Raw genomic sequence first — 22,676 nt, forward strand, 5'->3', positions numbered from 1 at the left:
TCTGGGGTTATTATGGGGTGGGGATTTCTGTGCACTTTGCATGTACAGTCGCACTCTTTTTCCCCAGAGCTTAGTGAATGTGGTGAAGCTCTGCTGATTTCTATCATCCAATCACATGCAAGCAAAAATTTTTTTTTTTTCCTTGCACCTGGCTGGGTATTCTTTACAAAGAGAAGCTTCATCACATTTACTAAGGAGAATGAGTGTAGCTGCACTTGTAAAGTGCACAGTCTATTTGCCTTTAGTAAAATTGCGAATCTTAGTGAAGCGATTAAACAGAACCTGTGCTAACAGAAGGCTGCTAGTGCTAAATTCTGCTTCCGAAAATACTGATTGCCTGACTGTCATGCTGATCCAATGGCTTCAGTACTTATGGGGCACTGACCTGGCAAAATAGAAGTCCTGACTTGACTTTACGTGCTGATTCCAGGTTAGTGACAAGTACTAAAGAGCCAGGCAACATGCATGTTCAGAAGGAGATCAGCAATCGCTGTTTCCATTACTGGGTACCTTTAATCTACATTCCCACTTGTGCATTGTGGTAGTGAAGGATAAAACATCAAATACTTATTCCTGGGATTACACTGCTGCAGTGAGAGACATTGCATGTAATTCGCACAAAATCGCAGCACATTCCCGTGTGAATTACATGCGGTGTCTCTGGGGTGTGATTTGAGCCATGGATTTGTATGGCTCAAATCGCACTGCATGCGCACCAAACTGTGCAGGACCCCTTTTTCGTCTGCACCAGAATGCGATTCAATTCACATCCATGCAATCTGATTCTCCTAATCGCACTGCGTTTTAAAAACGTGTGTTAGCTTAACATACACTTCACAATGGGTTCGCATGGATGGATTGCGATTTAGATGTGGTGCCAAGTCCACAGCGAATTTGCACTGCATTTAGTGTGAACCCAGGCTTAGGCCCAGTTTACACCGATGTGGTGCAGAATTAGCAGCAAATTCTGTACTGGTTTCTGCACCGCATCAAAATCGCACCCCGTTCATGCGAACCGCTGCGGGTGGGTATGTTAAGTTAACGACACCCAGAAAACAGTTAGCAAAACGCAGTGCAATTTGCAGAATCAGATCGCATGGGTGTGAAAAAGGTCCTGCACGATTTTGGTGCGGATGCGGTGCGATTTGAGGTATACAGAATGAATGACTCAAATCACACTGCTGCAGAATCGCTTGTGATTTGAACAGCAATGCGGTGCGATTCCTGTCCAAGTCGCATGCGGTTCCCACACTGCATCACTGTGAACCGGGCCTAAAGGTGAATTCTAGAAACAAAACAAAAAATAAAACTGGTTTTGCCCAGGGGATGATGAGTAAGAAGGGTGATATACTTCATTTATTCCTTGTGTCCCCAGCAGCCAGGACTCTCCTCTGCTCTCTGACATCCTGCGTTGGCGGGCCTTATACAAAGCTGGACTGCTGGTCCTGCATTGTAGGGGATGACATCAGAGAGCTGGAACTGGTCAGGCATTTGAGATAAGCAGCGTTAGAGGATATGGAGTACAACATGGAGTAAGCCTGTTAGAGCCAGAAATAAGGTAAGTATATCCTCATTCATCATCCCCTATGTCAGGGGTCCCCAAACTTTCTAAACAAAGGGCCACTTTACTGTCCCTTAGACTTTAGGGGTGCCGAGGTGGCCAATGGGAGTAGAAAATGCCCCAGTGTCGGGGGTGGGGGAGTAAAAAAATGACATAGTGCCTGTAGTCTGTGAAGGAAGAATAGTGTCCGGTGAGTGGAATAAGTAGCAGGAATAGTGCCATGTCATTGGCATTAGTGGTAAGAATAGTCCCCTATATTGGACACACCCCCTTCACACAGCACACAGGAATAGAGCTTAGGCTGTCAATCACAGGCTGTGTACTAGAGCTCCCTGGAGCTAGCAGAAGAATGAATCAGCGGACAGAAATGACAGTTAGGGGTTGATTTACTAAAGGCAAATAGGCTGTGCACTTTGCATAGTGCCGTTACTCCAGAGCTTTGTAAACTAGCAGAAGCTCTGCTGACTGCCATCATCCAATCATGTACAAGCACAAATGCAGTTTCCTTGGTTTATTTTCCTTGTCCTTATTGGGTATTCTTTGCAAAGTGAAGCTTTACCTCATTTACTAAGCCCTGGAGCAATTGCAACTTTGCAAAGTGCACAGTCTATTTGACTTTACTAAATTAACCCCTCAGTGCTCCCAACTGAGATAAATACACAGTAGAGGGATATGCTTTGTTCATATTTCATGTCCTAGATTTACAACCACTTTAAGGTTACATGGAACACAACCATGTAACATAACCACTTATTATTGGTAATTCATATTTATTTTTTTACTGTACATACAAAGAACCAGGGCTCAGCATGAACCATGGGGAACACAGTTCCGGCATCTCTGGCCATGAATGTATGTAATAGCATGGGTACTGGGGAGTGCTGGAGGGTCTATTGCTGGCTGCTGGGGGATCTGTTATCTTTGGAGGGGATCTATTGCTGCAGGGGACTATTGTTGCTGGCGTGAGATCTATTGTTGGAGAGGGACTATAGTTGCTGGTGTGGGATATATTGTTGCAGGGGGACTATTGTTGCTGGTGTGGGATCTATTGTTGTAGAGGGACTATTGTTGCTGGTGTGGGATCTATTGCTGCAGGGGGACTATTTTTGCTGGTGTGGGGTCTATTTTTGCAGGGGGACTATTGTTGCTGGTGTGAGATCTATTGTTGTAGAGGGACTATTGTTGCTGGTGTGGGATCTATTGTTGCAGAGGGTCTATTGTTGCTGGTGTGGGATCTATTGCTGCAAGAGGACTATTGTTGCTGGTGTGGGATTTATTGTTGCAGAGGGACTATTACTGCTGGTGTGGGATCTATTGTTGCAAGGGGACTATTGGTGCTGGTGTGGGATCTATTGTTTCAGGGGGACTAATGTTGCTGGTGTGGGATCTATTGCTGCAGGGGGGCTATTGTTTCTGGTGTGGGATCTATTGTTGCAGGGGGACTATTGTTAATGGTGTGGGATCTATTGTTGCAGGGGGACTATTGTTTCTGGTGTGGGATCTATTGTTGCAGAGGGACTATTGTTGCTGGTGTGGGAACTATTTTTGCAGAGGGACTACTGTTGCTGGTGTGGGATCTATTGTTGCAGAGGGACTATTGTTGCTGGTGTGGGATCCATTGTTGCAGAGGGACTATTGTTGCTAGTGTGGGATCCATTGTTGCTGGGGTGGATCTATTTTGCTTAGGGGAGGTAATGCTTTTGGTGGGAGGTCTATTGTTGCTGGGGGAGTTCTATTGTCGGTGGGGGATCTATGGCTGCTGGCTGCAGGGAGTCTATTTTACTGCTTTCCTTGTTATCACAAAATGATACTTGGTTCTGTATTTTCCAAAAGGGGTGATACTGGGAGGCGGTAGAGGGTGGGACAAAGGACACTGCTCAGAGGAGGGTCGGAGGTGGAGAAAAGGGGCGATACTGGGAGGTGGGTAGAGGGTGGGACAAAGGACACTGCTCAGAGGAGGGTCGGAGGTGGAGAAAAGGGGCGATACTGGGAGGTGGGTAGAGGGTGGGACAAAGGACACTGCTCAGAGGAGGCTCGGAGGTGGAGAAAAGGGGCGATACTGGGAGGTGGGTAGAGGGTGGGACAAAGGACACTGCTCAGAGGAGGCTCGGAGGTGGAGAAAAGGGGCGATACTGGGAGGTGGGTAGAGGGTGGGACAAAGGACACTGCTCAGAGGAGGGTCGGAGGTGGAGAAAAGGGGTGATACTGGGAGGTGGGTAGAGGGTGGGACAAAGGACACTGCTCAGAGGAGGCTCGGAGGTGGAGAAAAGGGGCGATACTGGGAGGTGGGTAGAGGGTGGGACAAAGGACACTGCTCAGAGGAGGCTCGGAGGTGGAGAAAAGGGGCGATACTGGGAGGTGGGTAGAGGGTGGGACAAAGGACACTGCTCAGAGGAGGGTCGGAGGTGGAGAAAAGGGGTGATACTGGGAGGTGGGTAGAGGGTGGGACAAAGGACACTGCTCAGAGGAGGCTCGGAGGTGGAGAAAAGGGGCGATACTGGGAGGCGGTAGAGGGTGGGACAAAGGACACTGCTCAGAGGAGGCTCGGAGGTGGAGAAAAGGGGCGATACTGGGAGGTGGGTAGAGGGTGGGACAAAGGACACTGCTCAGAGGAGGGTCGGAGGTGGAGAAAAGGGGCGATACTGGGAGGCGGGTAGAGGGTGGGACAAAGGACACTGCTCAGAGGAGGGTCGGAGGTGGAGAAAAGGGGCGATAGTGGGAGGCGGGTAGAGGGTGGGAAAAAGGACACTGCTCAGAGGAGGCTCGGAGGTGGAGAAAAGGGGCGATACTGGGAGGTGGGTAGAGGGTGGGACAAAGGACACTGCTCAGAGGAGGGTCGGAGGTGGAGAAAAGGGGCGGTACTGGGAGGCGGGTAGAGGGTGGGACAAAGGACACTGCTCAGAGGTGGGTCGGAGGTGGAGAAAAGGGGCGATACTGGGAGGTGGGTAGAGGGTGGGACAAAGGACACTGCTCAAAGGAGGGTCGGAGGTGGAGAAAAGGGGCGATACTGGGAGGCGGGTAGAGGGTGGGACAAAGGACACTGCTCAAAGGAGGGTCGGAGGTGGAGAAAAGGGGCGATACTGGGAGGCGGGTAGAGGGTGGGACAAAGGACACTGCTCAGAGGAGGGTCGGAGGTGGAGAAAAGGGGTGACTTATTTGGGGGGAGTACCTGCACCTATTCTCTGAGTACCTGCACCTATTCTCTGCAAAGAACTAACTTTATTCTGCAACCCTGGCCCTGGCTTGAACCCCTGTCAAGTTTTTATTGCTGTCTGTGCCCCTCTAGGGAGTTTCCATCTCTCTAGGCCCCTTTGTCATTCCGACATCTATTAGGGCCGGTTCACACTGGGATCCGCAAAGGAACAGTTCTTGTGCAAATCACATGCGCAGCACTGCAGTGCCATTTGAGCCCATTCATTGCGAATGAGCCGAATCGCACCGGACTACACCAAAAGTAGTACATGCACCACTTTAAAAAACACACTGCAACCAGATTGCATGGTACTTCTGTACCAGATACCATTCAGTGCAGGCAAACGCACTGCATTTATGACTTGCCTTTGGGGTGTCGTTAACGTAACATTGACACCCGCTGCAGATCGCCGCTGCAGTGCATTTTGCAGGAAATGCGCATGGAACGCAGGGTTTTCCGCACTGTGTTCTGGTGTGAACAGGCACCTAATGGGAAAACCAACATGACAGTTACCAGAACAAGAGGAGAGGGAGAAACCTTCCCAAAGATAAACCTGTTCCGGTGATAATTGGGGATTTACCTTCACTTTGGGTTGGGTTTTTATCCTTAATCGCCATTTAAAAGCTTCTAATTACAACAAAACTGTAAAAAAGACAAAGCTGGGCTTTTCAGCTAAGCCACTGTTTGCACTTGTCCAAGTGAATTCCCTACATATTCCTATAAAGAATAACTAGAGGAATTACAGACAATGGTAGCTTTGTTGAAAAGCCAAATTGGTCCTCCAATGCCCTACTGTGGGTTGGGGGGAAACTTGTAAAGGACTGAACACCCCCCTCCAACCACCACCACTCCACCACCACTCCACCATCACCACTCCACCATCACTCCACCACCACTCCACCACCATCACTCCACCATCACTCCACCACCATCACTCCACCATCACTCCACCACCACTCCACTCCACCACTCCACCACCATCACTCCACCATCACTCCACCACCATCACTCCACCACCATCACTCCACCATCACTCCACCACCATCACTCCACCACCACTCCACCACCATCACTCCACCATCACTCCACCACCACTCCACCACCATCACTCCACCATCACTCCACCACCATCACTCCACCATCACTCCACCACCACTCCACCACCATCACTCCACCACCATCACTCCACCACCACTCCACCATCACTCCACCACCACTCCACTCCACCACCATCACTCCACCATCACTCCACCACCATCACTCCACCACCACTCCACCATCACTCCACCATCACTCCACCATCACTCCACCACCATCACTCCACCACCATCACTCCACCACCACTCCACCATCACTCCACCACCACTCCACCATCACTCCACCACCATCACTCCACCACCATCACTCCACCACTCCACTCCACCCAAGGTAGAATAATCCAATTGGGTGGAACTTCTTTTTTTTTTTTACGAAAGTGAGAGAATCCAATACAGGTTCTAGAAGAGAAACTTCCATACCCAGCTGGCCATGTACCAGTATTCCCATTGACCATTACAGGCCCTCTCTAGGAAGCCTCCATTGGCCTCTAATCCATGGCCGCACATGGCCGCAGAGCGAACGTTCTTACAATGTTTTGTACAGATGTGGGAAACTGTTCCATACAGATTGTATGCAGCATTATGAGCCTTATTACCCAACAATAAATTATAGGTTACATTTATTGCTCCTGTGAGTATTCCTTCCTGCGTACGCCTTCGGTGTTTTAGAACGGATATCCAGATGCCTAATCCTCAGCATTAAAACGACATTTTCAGGCAGGTCTGTCTTTACAAGCCGAGGGCCTGAGAGCTAAATAAACCCCAAAGTGGGATATGAGCTCAACACACCTACATCATAAACTCCACCTCTTATAATAAAAATATTACAATTAAATCTGAACTCCAGGCAAATGAATGATTACTATATTAATCTTGTATTAAGATAGTCATTGAATTAAGATATACAGACGATATACATGTATGGTTTTATCTACCTCAGGATTTGTAATGGTGTCCAACCAGTCCTGAGATTTACACAGCTCTGCCAGATAGCACAACCAGTCTGATAAGCCTGAATACTCTCTACTGTAGTTAAAAGTGGTTATGAACCTCAAATATGAAATATTAACAAAGCATATCCAGCTATAGTGTGTACTTGTCTCAATCCAGAGCACTAAGTATCATTTCTGTTGTAGGTGTAACTCAGTAGGGGGTGTCGGAACTTTGAAGAGACACCACTGCTTCCTCATAGAGAGCAAGGGTCCCTCTCTATAAATCCAACAACATGCTGATTAGGCTAATGGTGAGTCAGTCCTAAATCATCAGTGCAAATAGATACAAGGATGAGGGCTCATTCACACCAGACCAAAGTAGTGCAGGAACCTTTTTAAAGTGACTGCGACTTTAAGTCGTACGTTTGAATGGTTGTCATTGAAAAACATGGGGGATGACTTGTCATGCCACTTTAACCCCCTTTCACACGGGCTGTTCGATCAGGTCCACCTGTCAGTTTTGGACCCTCCAGTCTCTTCTATAGAGCGGTGGATGTCAGCAGGCACATGTCTGTCATCGCCGCCACCATCCAATCCGATCCTGTCTGCCAAAAACAGATGGATGGTGGTCCTATTTCCCACAGGTGATAGCCCCATAAAGGAGAATGGGACTGTGTCCGTATCTGCTCTGAATAGCGGAGCGGACACGGACCTGTCATTTGCCTGCTTAGCAGGGATTAGCAGAGAGATCCCCCCACTGAACAAGTGGATTCCTCTTAGCGGAGGTGCCTGTGTGAAAAAGGCCTAAGTGTCCAAGTTGCACAAGTATGAATGGAGCCTTATGAGACAAGTAAACACCATAGAGGGATATGTTTTGTTCATATTTCATGTCTCAGGTTTACAACCACCTTAACCAGGGCACCACAGTGGCCGCTCTGTGAAAGTGAACGGCGGCTTTACAGCCGCCACATCACTTTCACTTTCAAGCACGAGCCAGCTGAACCAGCAGAGCACAAGCTGATGGCTGCAGTCCTGTGGTCTGATGAGACCGAGATAAACTTATTTGGTTTAGATGGTGTCAAATGTGTGTGGTGGCAACCAGGTGAGGAGTACAAAGACAAGTGTGTCTTGCCTACAGTCAAGCATGATGGTGGGAGTGTCATGGTCTAGGGCTGCATGAGTGCTGCTGGCACTGGGGAGCTACAGTTCATTGAGGGAATCATGAATGCCAACATGTACTGTGACATACTGAAGCAGAGCATGATCTCCTCCCTTCAGAGACTGGGCCACAAGGCAGTATTCCAACATGATAACAACCCTAAACACACCTCCAAGATGAACACTGCCTTGCTAAAGAAGCTGAGGGTAAAAGTGATGGACTGGCCAAGCATGTCTCCAGACTATGGTTGTCACCTCATCCCTTTAAACCTGAACACATATTAATTACACAGTTTGTGTGGCTGTTTAAGGTGGCAATTAAACTCACTTGGTGCCTTATCTGCATTTAATTAGCCTCAGAACCTGTGTAATTCAAAGGTGTTCAGGTTTAAAGGGATGAGGTAGCAACTCTACTCCAGACCTAAACCCTATTGAGCATCCTCAAAACGGAAGGTGGAGGAGCGCAAGGTCTCCAACATCCACCAGCTCCGTGATGTCCTCATGAAGTAGTGGAAGAGGACTCCAGTGGCAACCTGTGAAGCTCTGGTGAACTCCATGCCCAAGAGGGTTAAGGCAGTGCTGGAAAATAATGGTGGCCACACAAAATATTAAAACTTTGGGCCCAATTTGGACATTTTCACTTTACTTAATTTTGTTGCCAGCAGTTTAGACATTAATGGCTGTGTGTTGAGTTATTTTTAGGGGACAGCAAATTTACCCTGTTATATAAGCTGTACACTCACTACTTTACATTGTAGCAAAGTGTCATTTCTTCAGTGTTGTCACATGAAAAGATAGAATAAAATATTTACAAAAATGTGAGGGGTGTACTCACTCTTCAGAGATACTGTATATAGCACGTCCAAAGAGCTGAACTAATCAGAAAGTGCACCAAAAACACACCACCTTATTGAATCGAATGGAAAATGCATTGAAAGAGCTCCGCAGTATCACAGGTACATGTTGGGAGTCAGGCAACCAGAAAATGCACCAAAATGCAGTAAAAACGCATAGGCGTTTTTTAAATGGAGCAGTGTTAAAGAACTCTTACATTATTTCTGTAAAGGTGAACATAGGTTGGACTTGATGGACTTGTGTCTTTTTTCGACCTCCCCTACTATGTAACTATGTGAACTAACCCTTTAAGAATATTCAGTTTTCGTCAGGTTCTCTTTGCACACACACATTGCACCTACCTGCTGGAGCATTTCCTCGGTAGCATTAAGCTTCAGCTGGTGATCCTCCACGCAGGTTTCCAGGTCCCGGATCTTGTCTCCTTGGGCCTCCACCTGATCAGTGAGGACGCTCACCTACAACGAAAAACACAAGTCACCGCTCAATCCTTCCTGTCTATTCACAGAGCAGAAAGCAAACACTTCCTATTACTAACCATGCATGCCGTCTACAACAAAAGCAGAAGACCCGGCCGCCCTCCCTCGCCTTTAAATTTCAGATGACCGACTGATCGCCTGAGCTTCCTCCAGCAGCACAAAGTTACACAATCCTCCCTTCTCGGGAGCAGTTAAGCAATCCTACGGCCAAAGCAGTTTTTTTTTTTAAATAAAAGCCCCTTGTAGATGCGAAGCGAGGGATTTAATGCGTAGAGCATGGAGTCTTTACCTATCTGGCACAGCGGAGGTGGCCAAGTATGTGATGCATTCAGGGCATGTTTAAGCACCTACTGAGCTCAGCTTAGAAACCTTCCCGGCCTGCAAGTTCCTACAAGAGGAAGGACAGCTAAGGACTAGTCAAGCAAAAAAAAAATGGAATTGTCAGTGCGATATATAGCGGCTTTAAAACAAGTCTGCACAGACAGCACAAGGCATTGTGAACAAGTTTGGGAATTTATGTTGGCTGAAATAAAAAGCGTTCTATTCTATCCCCCCCCCCCACTTCTAATAAATATCCTGTGCAGAGATTGCGTAGACAGAGATCCGGCCTGCTATTGTTGGCAGTGTCATTTCACTACTATTATAGTTGCAATGTAGGAATGCCGCGATGAGCGATCTCCGGATTACGCCTGCGTGTTCGGAGGAGAGTTGGGTTGGTTGGCGCAGCTGTTCTGAAATAAGCTACCAAACAGCAGCTGCTGATGTATAAGACCTACGATAGCGCCAAGATAGTCGCTGCACAGCTGAGCCAGGTATCTATGGCCTAAGGGCCGGTTCCCACAACATGCAGTCCAGTGCGTTTTTTTTTTTTTTTTCTGCATCAGAAACGCAAGGATAGTAGGTTATATGGTTTTTCATGTGCCAGTTCACAGTTTGCACTGCGATCTGTGAACCGATCTGGGGGGTGTCATTAATATTGTATTGACACCTGCAGGGTGTTCGCAGAGGGCAGAGTGAACCGCCTTCGGGAGAGATGCGATGCGGGTATCGGCGCTGTAATTACACTGGTTCCCGCATCGCACATATGTGAACCTAGGCTTAAGTGTAAATATGAGATTTGAGGTCTTTTTGACCCCAGATCTCACATTAAAGAGGTTTACATTCATTGTAATAGGAATAAAAGTGATCCAAATTTTTTTTTTCAAAGGGACAGTGTAAAAATAAAAAATAAAAAGTAAAATAACTAAGAAAAAAAATTTTTTTTTTTTTAAAAGTGCCCCGTCCCGACGAGCTCGCGTGCAGAAGCAAACGCATACATAATTCGCGTCCGCATATGTAAACGGTGTTCAAACCACACATGTGAGGTATCGCCAAAATTGTTAGAGCGAGAGCAATAATTTTAGCCCTAGACCTCCTCTGTAACTCAAAACTGGTAACCTGTAGAAATTGTTAAAAATCTCCATAGCGAGGTTTAAGTGTCAAAGTTTGTCACCATTCCACGAGCGGGCGCAATTTTGAAGCGTGACATGTTGGGTATCAATTTACTCGGCGTAACGTTATCTTTCACAATATAAAAAAATATTGGGCTCACTTTACTGTTTTTTTTTTATTTTTTTATTCAAAAAAGTGTTTTTTTTTTTAAATATACTATTTGTAGGACCGCTGTGTGTGACATAAAGTACTGCAACGACCGACATTTTATTCTCTAGGGTGTCTGAAAAAAAAAAAAAAAAAAAAAGTTTGGGGGTTCTAAGTAATTTTCTAGCAAAACAAAACCGATTTTAACTTGTAAACACCAAGGGGGTTATTTACGAAAAGGCAAATCCACTGTGCACTAAAAGTGCACTTGGAAGTGCAGTCGCTGTAAATCTAAGGGGTAGATCTGAAATAAGTGGAAGTTCTGCTGATTTTATCATCCAATCATGTGCAAGCTAAAATGCTGTTTTTTATTTTCCTTGCATGTCCCCCTCAGATCTACAGCAACTTTACTTCCAAGTGCACTTACAGTGCAAAGTGGATTTGCCTTTAGTAAATAACTCCCAAGTGTAAAAAACAGGCCTTATCCTTAAGTGGTTAAAGTGCTTGTAAACCCTTTACAACCACTTTTTGCTACAGGTAAGCCTATAATAAGGCTTACCTGTAGCTACCCAGGATATCTCCTAAACCACGGTTAGGAGATATCCCCTGTATCTGCATGTGCCGACGTCATCAGCACATGCGCACTGAAGCAATGGCAGTACTTGCCGTTGCTTTAGTTAGACTGTGCTGTTACCGGTAACTCCCGTAACGCATGCGCAGGAGTGACGTCATCGCGGCTCTGGCCAATCACAGTGCCGGAGCCCACGATACCCAGAAGTAACTCCGGAAACGATATCGCCAGCCGGAGTGGTGAACTAGGACCGCTGCGGGGGCCTCGATCTAAGGTAAGTAATACATAATGAGCTAGTATGCTATGCATACTAGCTCATTATGCCTTTGTCTTGGTTTTTTTTTTTTTTTTTGTTAGTTTAGTTTTTGTGTTTTCAACTACTTTAAGGTTATGAAAAAAGAGGAGGAAAACTTGCACCGGAACGCATTAAAACCGTGTCAAAATCACGCATGAAGAAAAGCATCTGGAACGCATCCGGACTGTGTTATTATGGTTATGAACTGACCCTTAAGGTGAAGAAAAAATGAGGCGGAAAAATGCACTGGAAAGCATCAAAAACGCACCAAAAACATACATGCAGAAATGCATCCGGGCTGCGTTTCTATGGCGTGAACTGGCCCTTAGGCTAGGTTTACACGTGTGCCAGTGGTGCCGCTGTGGGACCCGCAGAAAAGCCCGCAGCTGCAACCACCCACACAGTGAGACCCGGGTGGGCAGGTGCCATTAATTCTAATAGCACGCCGCCTACACTGGAAATCGCACCCGCACCGAGAACCTCGGGTCCCGTGCGGGCTACGATTTTAAAAATAGTGCAGGGATTTCTTTGCTGTGTTTAAATGAATGGACTCTCGTGCCACGCAAACCGCGGCCCGCACAGCTGTGAACCGAGCTTTAAGGTGGTATTAAACCCAAAGCCAAAAAAGTAACCCAGGGCCGTCTTTTAGGCAGGGCAAAAGGGGCAGCTGCCCTGGGCCCTGTCATTGTTGTGGGGCCCAAAGCAGCTGCCTTATACTTGCCAACTATCCTGGTTTAAATTCCCTCGTCCCTCGAGGTTTTAGTCCCGTGCTGTGTCCCAATATCTCAGTGTGAAGTGCTGCTACTAATGCTGCCCAGCTCTGCCCTATTGTTGTGTGCAGATGACTCACCTGCAGACCCTGTGTTTACATGTTAAATACCAGCATTCATATGTAAATAGCGATAGCATTCATATGTAAATAGTGATAGCATTCATATGTAAATAGCGGCAGCTGGAAGCTTTGATATGTATATCATGCCCCCCTGAGGTCATATCCACAGTAATCTCTAGCAACCAATCAACAAACAGAAATAATATGCTGTAACCTCTAGCAACTAATCAGTGAGCCGTAATGTGTGCTGTAACCTCTAGCAACCAGTCAGTGAGCGGTAATGATACTGTAACCTCTGGCAACCAATCGCAATAGCTGCCTGATCTGATTCAGTAAACTGATTTTGAGTCTAGCTGCTATTTATTGTATGTCTCAGAGCAGGTAGAGAGCGAAACTGCATGGGGGGGGCCAAGAAAAGTTTTGCCCAGGGTCCAATCAATATTAAAGACGGCCCTGAACACACCTCCTGTATTAGGCCCTGTTCAGGTCTTGTACATGTGCTCAAAATATAGTCGCTGAGCGAACGTGCCTGTATCATTAATGCATGTTGTTCAGTGTATTTGATGCGCAAACAGCGTGTGTTAAAAGCGCTCCTCAAATGCTCTATGGGCATTGGACGCCGGATAAAATACACGCCCCAGACACCTATTTTTTTTGTAGTTGTGAACAAGGCCTAACCCGCCGCAAACGCACCCCAAACGCCTGCTAGAGCTTTTTGGTGCATTAGTGCTCTTTAACACAGGCATTGAGAATAGGCCGATGGATCGTGTTTTTAATGCTTCCCGAACAAATGCCAATCAAAATTGATTACAAGAAGATTTCAATACACTTATGAAGCCAAACTCCAGCTAACACTTTGGAAGTAGTTACAGCATACACTCTTGTTCCCTTTGGCATTAAAGTGGTTGTAAAGCCTTAGGCTGGGTTCACACTAGTGCCAAGTGGATGTGAGTTTCACCACATCCAATTCACATGTCAGGAGATTGCGTCTGGCTCTCTATGAAGCCGGTTCACACATCTCCGTGACTGCTGTGGTGCAAATCGCATAGGAGTCCTGTGCGTCTTCTGGTCCATTTCAGGTCCGAATTCAGCCAAAAATGTGGATCGAAATTGGACATGAAATGGAGAACAGGGACGCACCAGACCCCCCTGCTGTGAGCCGCTCCGAGCCGCAGTGTGAACCCAGCCTTAAGGTTTTTCACCCTAATGCATTAAGGTGAAAAACCCTTGTGTGCTGCAGACCCCCCCCCCCCCTCTTTTTCTTATATGAGCCCAATCCGAACCGGCGATTTGCACCAGCGCAGCGGCTCCAACCGCTGTCTCTCTCCTCATCGAACAGCTTGATAGTAGTAGAAGCCATTGGCTCCTGCGTCTGTCAATCAAAACAAGGGACACGAAGAGCGAGGGGCGGGGCTGAGTCCTGCTGTCTGTGCCAATGGATGCAGCAGCAGGACTCTGGAGCCCCGATGAAGAGAAGGGGCCAGGAGCGCCGACGGGGGACCCCAGAAGAAGAGTATCGGGGCTGCTCTGTGCAATCGTATAGTATAACAAGTTTGTTATTTTTTTTTCTTTTTTTAAATCAAAGGTTTACATACACTTTAAGATTTTATATAAATAAACACTGATCCTTGTAAGCACCCCCCGTCAGTGGTAAATGGTTTCTCTCTACCCTATAACTGCTACATCTGCAGGACAGCTTGTTCTGTTGAAAAATACCAGACTTGCTGGCTGGATCACCAGGTGAAAATAAAGGAAAGAAAGCCTAAAAAAATACAACTAATGCAGCCATCACATCTAAGAATTTGTAAGATGTAAGATAGTAAATGTTTGACTTTGCGTTAAAACTCCAGGAGAAAATCCAAAGTTACCAATGCAGTGGGGCTCCTCCCCACTCCTTTAGGGGAAAAGTAAGGCCTTGTGCACACTGGACATTTTTGATGCCACTTCTAGGGGCGTTTGGCGTGTTTTTTTTTTTTTTTCTGCCTTCAAGTACCCCTGCATGTTAGCCTATGGCGATGATTTACTAAAACTGGAGCATGCAAAATCTGATGCAGCTCTGCAAGGAAACCAATCAGCTTTCAGCTTTTGTTGTCAAAACTTACAGTGGTTGTAAAGGCTCTAGGTTTTTTACCTTCATGCATTGAAAGCTGCTCGCTGTGGGGGCACTCGACAGGAGGGAGCCGGCGAGGGACCCGAGAAGAGGAGGATCTGGGCTGCTCTGTGCAAAACCATTACACAGAGCAGGTAAGTATAACATTTTTGGTATTTAAAGTGGGGTTCCACCAAAAAATGGAACTTCCGCTTTTCGGAATCCTTCCCACCTCCGGTGTCACATTTGGCACCTTTCAGGGGGGAAGGGAGAGCAGATACCTGTCTAATCCAGGTATTTGCTCCCACTTCCGGGCATAGATAGCCGCAGTATCCACGGATATCAATGCCATATCCGACACCTTCTCCGCCCCCCCCCAGCTGTCTTCTGGGAGACACACAGGTCCCAGAAGACAGCAGGGACCAGTGGGAACGTGCAGCACGACTCGCGCATGCGCAATAAGGAACCAGGCTGTAAAGCCGCAAGGCTTCACTTCCTGATTCGCTTACCAAAGATGGCGGCGCCTCCACCCGAGAGCCGAGGGACAGATCGGTTTTGGGTGAGGACATCACGGGCGCCCTGGACAGGTAAGTGTCCTTATTTTAAAAGTTAGCAGCTGCAGTAAAAAAAAAAAATCGGTGGAACTCCGCTTCAAAAAAAAAAATCTGCCTTTATTATCACTTTAAGGGTCAGATGCATTTCTGCATGCGCGCTTTTATGCATTTTTACTGCGTTCCAGTGAGTTTTTTCCCCTCCTTTTTTTCCCACATTTTCCTGAGTTTTTTTTTTTCTTTAATGCATTTTGATGCGTTTCGGTGATTTTTGATGCATTTTCCTGTCTTCCTGTACCGCTCTGTGCAGAAAAAAAATGCAGCATGTTCTACTCTTTTTCTGCAGTGGAAAACACTGGAACTAACTGCACTGGAGTGAACTAGGCCATTGCAAGCCATATAATCTTCTGTTCATGCATTTTTGATGCAGAAAAACATTCACTGGACTGCATCTGGTGTGAACGGCCCTAAATGCTAATTTTTTTTAAAGGTACAATTACAAAGAAGCTTTCCTCCTCGCCCTCCTGGAAGCCAGCGCTTTCCTCTTCTGTCCGACACTCTGTGGAAAGGTCCTCAGTGTCCTCCCCAGACGCTGCCACACATGACTTGAATTTTGGCCTGATGTCTTGTACATGATGATTACTTGTAAGTGTGCATTTTAATCCTGCCATATTATGGTCCATATGTTAACCTTTCTTATTGAATACTGTATTGACTGTCTCTTTATTGTATCTATAGATTTTGTGCACCCTTTTCTTCCCCCCTGAAGAAGGAATATACAAAACATTTTCCGAAACGCGTTGGATTTGTGTTCAGCTGTGAACACCTTGAAGCCTGTTGGGCCATCATTCCATCTTGGCCGGCTCGTTGCTCCAGCCCACCTTATGAATTTGGTGCTTGTTTTGTTATTTTATCATCATGCTACGCTCTTATGTATTTTATTGTCCCCTATTGGGAAATACTTTTATATTATGTGACGAATAAATTTTGTTATATTTTATACCTTGTATTACTTTTTCACACTCCCCTAACCTGCCTATAAAGTCCACGGTGGGGCAATTTCTTTCATAACCCTTTACGGACCGCCGCACGCCGATATACGTCCTAACTTTGAAGAGGAGTATCGTTGTTGTGGCAGCAGCTAGCTGCCATAATCCTGGTATCCTCTTCTTTGGCTGGCGGACCACTTTCCGATAAGAGTGGTCTCTCTGGCAGATTCGCCGCAAGATCACTTTTATCGGTGGCGGGAGAGGACCCCCCCACGCGCTCCGGTGCCCTCAGCTGCTTACCAGGGCGGTCAGTAGCGGCGGAGGCGATCGGATTTTGCACCTTGCTGGGTATGCAGATGAGTGAGGGGAAGATGGCCCCCACCTGTCTCCATACCATTGCAGGGAGGAAGCGACGTCAAAACATCACTTCCGCCTATAGCTCTTAAAGGGCCATTTTTTTTTATTTTTTATTTTTAAATGATAACATTTTTTTTTTATTGCATTTTAGTGTAAATATGAGATCTAAGGTCTTTTTGACCCCAGATCTTATATTTAAGAGGACCTGTCATGCTTTTTTTCTATTACAAGGGATGTTTACATTCCTTGTAATAGGAATAAAAGTGAACAGTGTAAAAATAAAAAACAAAAGGTAAAATAAATAAGAAAAAAATAATTAAAATTTTTTAAACGCGCTCATCCCGCGGAGCTTGCGTGCAGAATATGAAAACGGTGTTCAAACCACACACGTGAGGTATCCCTGCAATCGGTAGAGCGAGAACAATAATTCTAGCCCTAGACCTCATCTGTAACTCAAAACATGCAACCTGTAGAATTTTTTAAACGTCGCCCCTGGAGATTTTTAAGGGTAAAAGTTTGTCGCCATTCCACGAGCGGGCACGATTTTAAAGCGTGACATATTGGGTATCAATTTACTCGGCGTAACATTATCTTTCACAGTATAAAAAAAAAAAAAAAAAAAAAAGGGCTAACTTTACTGTTGTCTTATTTTTTAATTCAAAAAAGTGTATTATTTCCAAAAAAAAGTGCACTTGTAAGACCGTTGCACAAATACTGTGTGACAGAAAGTATTGCAACGACCGCCATTTTATTCTCTAAGGTGTTGGAAAAAAATGTATAATGTTTGGGGGTTCTAAGTAATTTTCTAGCAAAAAAAACAGTTTTTAACTTGTAAACAACAAATCTCAAAAAGAGGCTCGGTCCTTAAGTGGTCATAAAGTTATGGCTGATTGGTGCAATCTTATGGGATGATTGCTGTTTAAAATGAATAGTCTGATGACAGGGTCTTTTTAATTGAAGTAGAAAAAAAGTTAGGTCACCAGCCTGGCTGTGTAAATCTCAGGACTGGACAAACAAAAATACAAACTCTTTAGATAATCACCTGAATGACCGCAACATACAGGGATATGTAATGTAATACTGACACATAATCACACACATAGGTTGGACTTGATGGACTTGTGTCTTTTTTCAACCTCACCTACTATGTAACTATGTAACTATGTATGTAAATCCGTTTCCACATACTGGAACTGTGTAATTAGCTGAGTAATTAGTTTGACTGAAGTTCTGATGAAATTACTTTTCGTGGAGGTTGCCATTGCTGAACTGTCCTGAAAATGCTACTTGCCTGACTGCTATGCTGATCAATTTACTTTACCATTGACAGGTCTTTACATTGAAAAGAGTTGTGTGTCAAACTATTCATGTGACTTCATTCTTCAGCAGCTCTCTTTGCAGACAAATACTATTCTTTTCCTACAAATATTACCAATTTGCTCCTACTTCGTTGAGAAGCTATTGATTAAATCTGACCATATACCGATTTTTATTTCTACGAAATTCTGAAAAATCATTCATCAGAGTATTTGATAATGACATCATGGAGTCAACAAATTTAGTTTGAAATCAATAAAAATACAATGAAAAAAAATGAAAATGAAAAAAATAAAAATCAATAAAAATCAATGAAAATACAATTTTGTTCAAATGCCATGTCAATGTATAGAACTTAAACATTTACTTTTTGATCATTACAATAGTCTATAATAACAATAAAATTATTTTACAGTGCTGATCTGTTTACTTCTCTTCATACAAAATGATTAAACCAACAAAAATATACCACAAAAATTGTGTATACATATACAGTCGTGCTCAAAAGTTTGCATACCCTGGCAGAAATGGTGACATTTTGGCATTAATATTAAAAATATGACTGATCATGCCAAAAATTGATTTTATTTAATGATAGCACTTGAAGCCATTTATTATCACATCGTTTTTTGAATCCTTTTTAAATCATATTGATATCCTTTTCCATCTTTGTAAAGTTTCATTACCTTGTAGCGCAGGTCTTTTGACTGTTCTTTTCTACCTCCTCATGGCTCAGTGTCTAGCCTGCTTAGTGCATCCATATGAGAGCTAACAAACTCATTGACTATTTATACACAGACACTAAATGTGATTTAAAAAGCCACAAATGTGGGAAATTAACCTTTAATTGCCCTTTTAACCTGTGTGTGCCACCTTCTGTGTCTGCACCAAGGCCAAACATTCCAGGGTATGTAAACTTTATCAGGGCCATTTGGGTGATTTCTGTTAGCATTATGATGTAAAAAGAATCCAAAAAACTATGTGATAATAAATGTTTTCATCTGATTGCTATCCTTAAAAAAAAGACAATTTCAATTTACAATTTCTTTTGAGCACAACTGTAATATATATATAATTAGTAAACACCACATAAATAAAGTGTCTATGGAACCGGAAGTGACGTCATCACGCACAGTACATCTGGAAGTGATTCCATTGTACACCTGGGAAAAAACAGGAAGTACTCACTCGCCATTGTATGTTTAAAGGAGGTGTGTGGATAGATAGCTTGCTAATAAATGATTTAATATGTGATCTACCCTTGGTGCAAGCCATAGCACTTTTAAATGTGAGTAGGGACTACCTAGATATTTTTTTTATATGTTTTAATAAGGTCGAAAGGTTTTACACTATGGCAGATCTCCCTTGTTTTCCATATGTTTTTCCTGTGATTGTATTCCAACTTCAGCCCTGGTTCACACCAGTGCGGCTTTGAAATCTCTCTACTTCATTATGATTTCAAAGCTGCAGATCAGTGTGATTTGGACCCCCGATTTCATTGCAACTTTTCATTTAACAGATGTCTATGCAAGTTGCAATGAAATCGCAAAAAAAAAGTAGCGCGTGAACATTTTCCAAAGTCGCTGCGACTTAAGTTGCAACGATCTGAACAGTTCCATTGCCGGCAAAGCAAGGTCTATAAAGACATGGATGAGTGAGTTTGGGGTGGAGGAACTTGACTGGCCTGCACAGAGTTCTGGCATCAAAAATATTTGAGATGAATTAGAGAGGACACTGCAAGCCAGGCCTTCTCGTCCAACATCAGTGCCTGACCTCACAAATGTGCTTCTGAAAGAATGGTCAAACATTCCCATAGACACACTCCTAAACCTTGTGGACAGCCTTCCCAGAAGAGTTGAAGCTGTTATAGCTGCAAAGGGTGGGCCAACTCAATACCCTACGGACTAAGACTGGGATGCCATTAAAGTTCATGTGTGTGTACAGGCAGGTGTCCCAATATTTTTGACAATATAGAGTATATATATATATATATATATATATACAGTGCCTTGAAAAAGTATTCATACCCCTTGAAATTTTCCACATTTTGTCAGGTTACAACCAAAAACACAAATGTATTTTATTGGGATTTTATGTGATAGACCACCACAAAGTGGCACATAATTGTGAAGTGGAAGGAAAATCATAAATGTTTTTTAATTTTTTTTACAAATAAATATTTGAAACGTGTTCCGTGCATTGAGGGAGGACAAACTCATATTGAACCCTACAGACTAGGATGCCATTAAAGTTCACGTGTGTAAAGGCAGGCGTCCTAATACTCTTGGTAATATAGTGTGTGTGTGTGTGTGTGTGTGTATGTGTGTGTGTGTGTGTATATATATATATATATATATATATATATATATATATAAAAAATCAGTAAACACCACTTAAATAAAGTGCAACAAGAAAGTCTCTTATTTTTTCCAAATATTATCTACTGTGCCATAAAGTGCTGTGCAGAAATATTCAGAAATGCCATTGTGTTCCACCACCGCCACTCCAGAGAACTCTAAATATGACTCTAAATAAAGTAAAGGCAGGCGTCCCAATACTTTTGGTAATATAGTCTATATATGCACAATATTATTTGGGTACTTATTTAATTGTTGATTTATTTGTTTTGTATGAAGAGAGGTAAACAGATCAGCAATGTATAATATAAAGTGTATAGAAAACATTTTCATCTAGATCCTCCAATTTTCTTATCTGTATGGTCAAAAAACAAACATCAATTGTTCCTCAACCACCAGAAAATCAAATGTTCTAAATAACGATTTTTTTTTAACACTTTTTACTGACGTATGGCTAGCCTAAATCTTGATGTAAAAAAACAAACCATTCTATTTTTTCTAATAACCTTTTTAGATACATTGGTGAAATAAACAGCAAAATAGATTTCCAATATCTCCTTGACATTAAGAACGTGTGTACCTGTAATATTAGAGATTCCTTATCACCTTCCAGACGTGTCAATCGCTCTTGGTAGGTCTCATTATTCACAACTGTATGGTTAACCTAGGAGAGAAGTTCACACTATCAGTCACTGTAGGAAAGATGAGAAGACTCAGATGTCAGCTGCAGAGACAATGGACGATAATGACCCTTTGTCCTCCTGACATGTACTTTCACTATTCACTGCATGCTACAAGTCAGCACTACAAATCACCGGGGAGTTATCACCATCAACCTTTGTTTCATCAGCAAAGTGAAACAGAAAGTTGCACAAAACTTTCCAATATGCTGAATTTCCAAACAGACACCAGATAAATAAAACTGATGGATGACTCAGCAAAAGGAATGCAGCCATTCCCTTTAAAACACCACAAAATATCATGTGAACTAAACAATGTATCATCCAACCAACAGATTAGTCCAGTTATTCTCAACCAGGGTTCCTCTAGAGCAGGGGTCTCCAAGCTTTCTAAACAAAGGGCCAGTCTACTGTTCTTCAAACTGTAGGGGGGGACAGACTGTGGCCAATGGGAGAAGAAAATAGTGTAGTGTCAGTGTGATTAAACAATGCCCCATGATTGGTATTAGAGGGAGTAATAGTGCCCCATCATTGGTATCAATGGGAGGAATAGTGTCCCATTAATGGTGTCAGTGGAAGAGATAGTGCCTCATTATTTTGTGTCAGCAGGAGGAATAGGGCACCATCGTTGGTGTCAGTGGCAGGAATAGTGCCCCATTGTTGGATCACTGGGAGAAATAGTGCCCCATTGTTGGATCAGTGGGAGAAATAGTGCCCCATCATTGGTATCAATAGGAGGAATAGTGTGCCATAGTTGGTGTCAGTGAAAGGAGTAGTGCCCCATTGTCGGTGTCAGTGGCAGGAACTATGCCCCATTGTTTTTGACAGTGGGGGGAATAATGCCCCAAGGGCCCGATAAGGTCAAGCAAAAGGCAACCTTGCCCGCAGTTTGGAGAGCACTGCTCTAGAGCAGTCATTCTCAGTCTAGGGTTCCTCTAGAGGTTGCTAGTGGGTTATTTGAACTGTGACTGATTAAACTCCTATTTGTTGGTGCCTGAATAGTTCTAGGACCAGTTCCAATTGGCAAAGCCAGTTCTGTCCACTGTAATGCCCCGTACACACGGTCAGATTTTCCGACGGAAAATGTGTGATAGGACCTTGTTGTCGGAAATTCCGACCGTGTGTGGGCTCCATCACACATTTTCCATAGGAATTTCTGACACACAAAGTTTGAGAACAGGCTATAAAATTTTCCGACAACAAAATCCGTTGTCGGAATTTCCGATCGTGTGTACACAAATCTGATGCACAAAGTGCCACGCATGCTCAGAATAAATAAAGAGACGAAAGCTATTGGCTACTGCCCTGTTTATATTCCCGAAGTACGCGTTTTACGCCACCGCGTTCAGAATGATCGGATTTTCCGACAACTTTGTGTGACCGTGTGTATGCAAGACAAGTTTGAGCCAACATCCGTCGGAAAAAATCCTAGGATTTTGTTGTCGGAATGTCCGATCAATGTCCGACCGTGTGTACGGGGCATAAGAGTTGCGTGCTTCCCACTGACCACCAACATGAGGCATTTTTGCCATTGACCACAATGGTTTTAATGAGGGTTCCTTGGGAGCTGAAAAATAGTTTAGGGGTTCCTCTGGAATACAAAGGTTGATAAAGGCTGTTCTAGATGTTGCTAGGGGCTCTTTAAGCTGTGGCAGACTTATCTCTCATTTCATAGTGTTTGCAAAGTCCTAATGCCAACATCACTTGGCAGAGTCAGTGGCATGCCTCCAATGATCTTTTAAAATGTCTATAAGTGTGGCAATCTTCTCATTCACCACCAGTGTAAGA

At 44.2% G+C, this 22,676-nt stretch overlaps 1 protein-coding gene across 15 annotated transcripts in view; it reads right to left on the reverse strand.

Annotated features, from left to right (window-relative positions):
* The window catches only part of PPFIBP2 (PPFIA binding protein 2), a 346,167-nt gene that overhangs the window by 139,747 nt on the left and 183,744 nt on the right, over positions 1-22,676 (reverse strand). For 8 of the 15 annotated variants that reach the window (XM_073604444.1, XM_073604445.1, XM_073604446.1 and 5 more), the window contains 3 exons: positions 20,789-20,872; positions 9,138-9,251; positions 5,120-5,239 (listed from right to left, as the gene is read on the reverse strand). In XM_073604444.1, the coding sequence (XP_073460545.1) occupies positions 5,120-5,239; positions 9,138-9,251; positions 20,789-20,872 (318 nt within the window). Of the gene's footprint in view, positions 1-5,119; positions 5,240-9,137; positions 9,252-9,331; positions 9,519-9,561; positions 9,693-20,788; positions 20,873-22,676 lie in introns of those variants that run through there. The other 7 variants (XM_073604450.1, XM_073604449.1, XM_073604452.1 and 4 more) reach the window with 5 other exon arrangements.

The sequence above is a fragment of the Aquarana catesbeiana genome, linkage group LG11 (assembly GCF_042186555.1).
Source record: "Aquarana catesbeiana isolate 2022-GZ linkage group LG11, ASM4218655v1, whole genome shotgun sequence".
In the NCBI taxonomy this organism is placed as follows: Eukaryota; Metazoa; Chordata; class Amphibia; order Anura; family Ranidae; genus Aquarana; species Aquarana catesbeiana.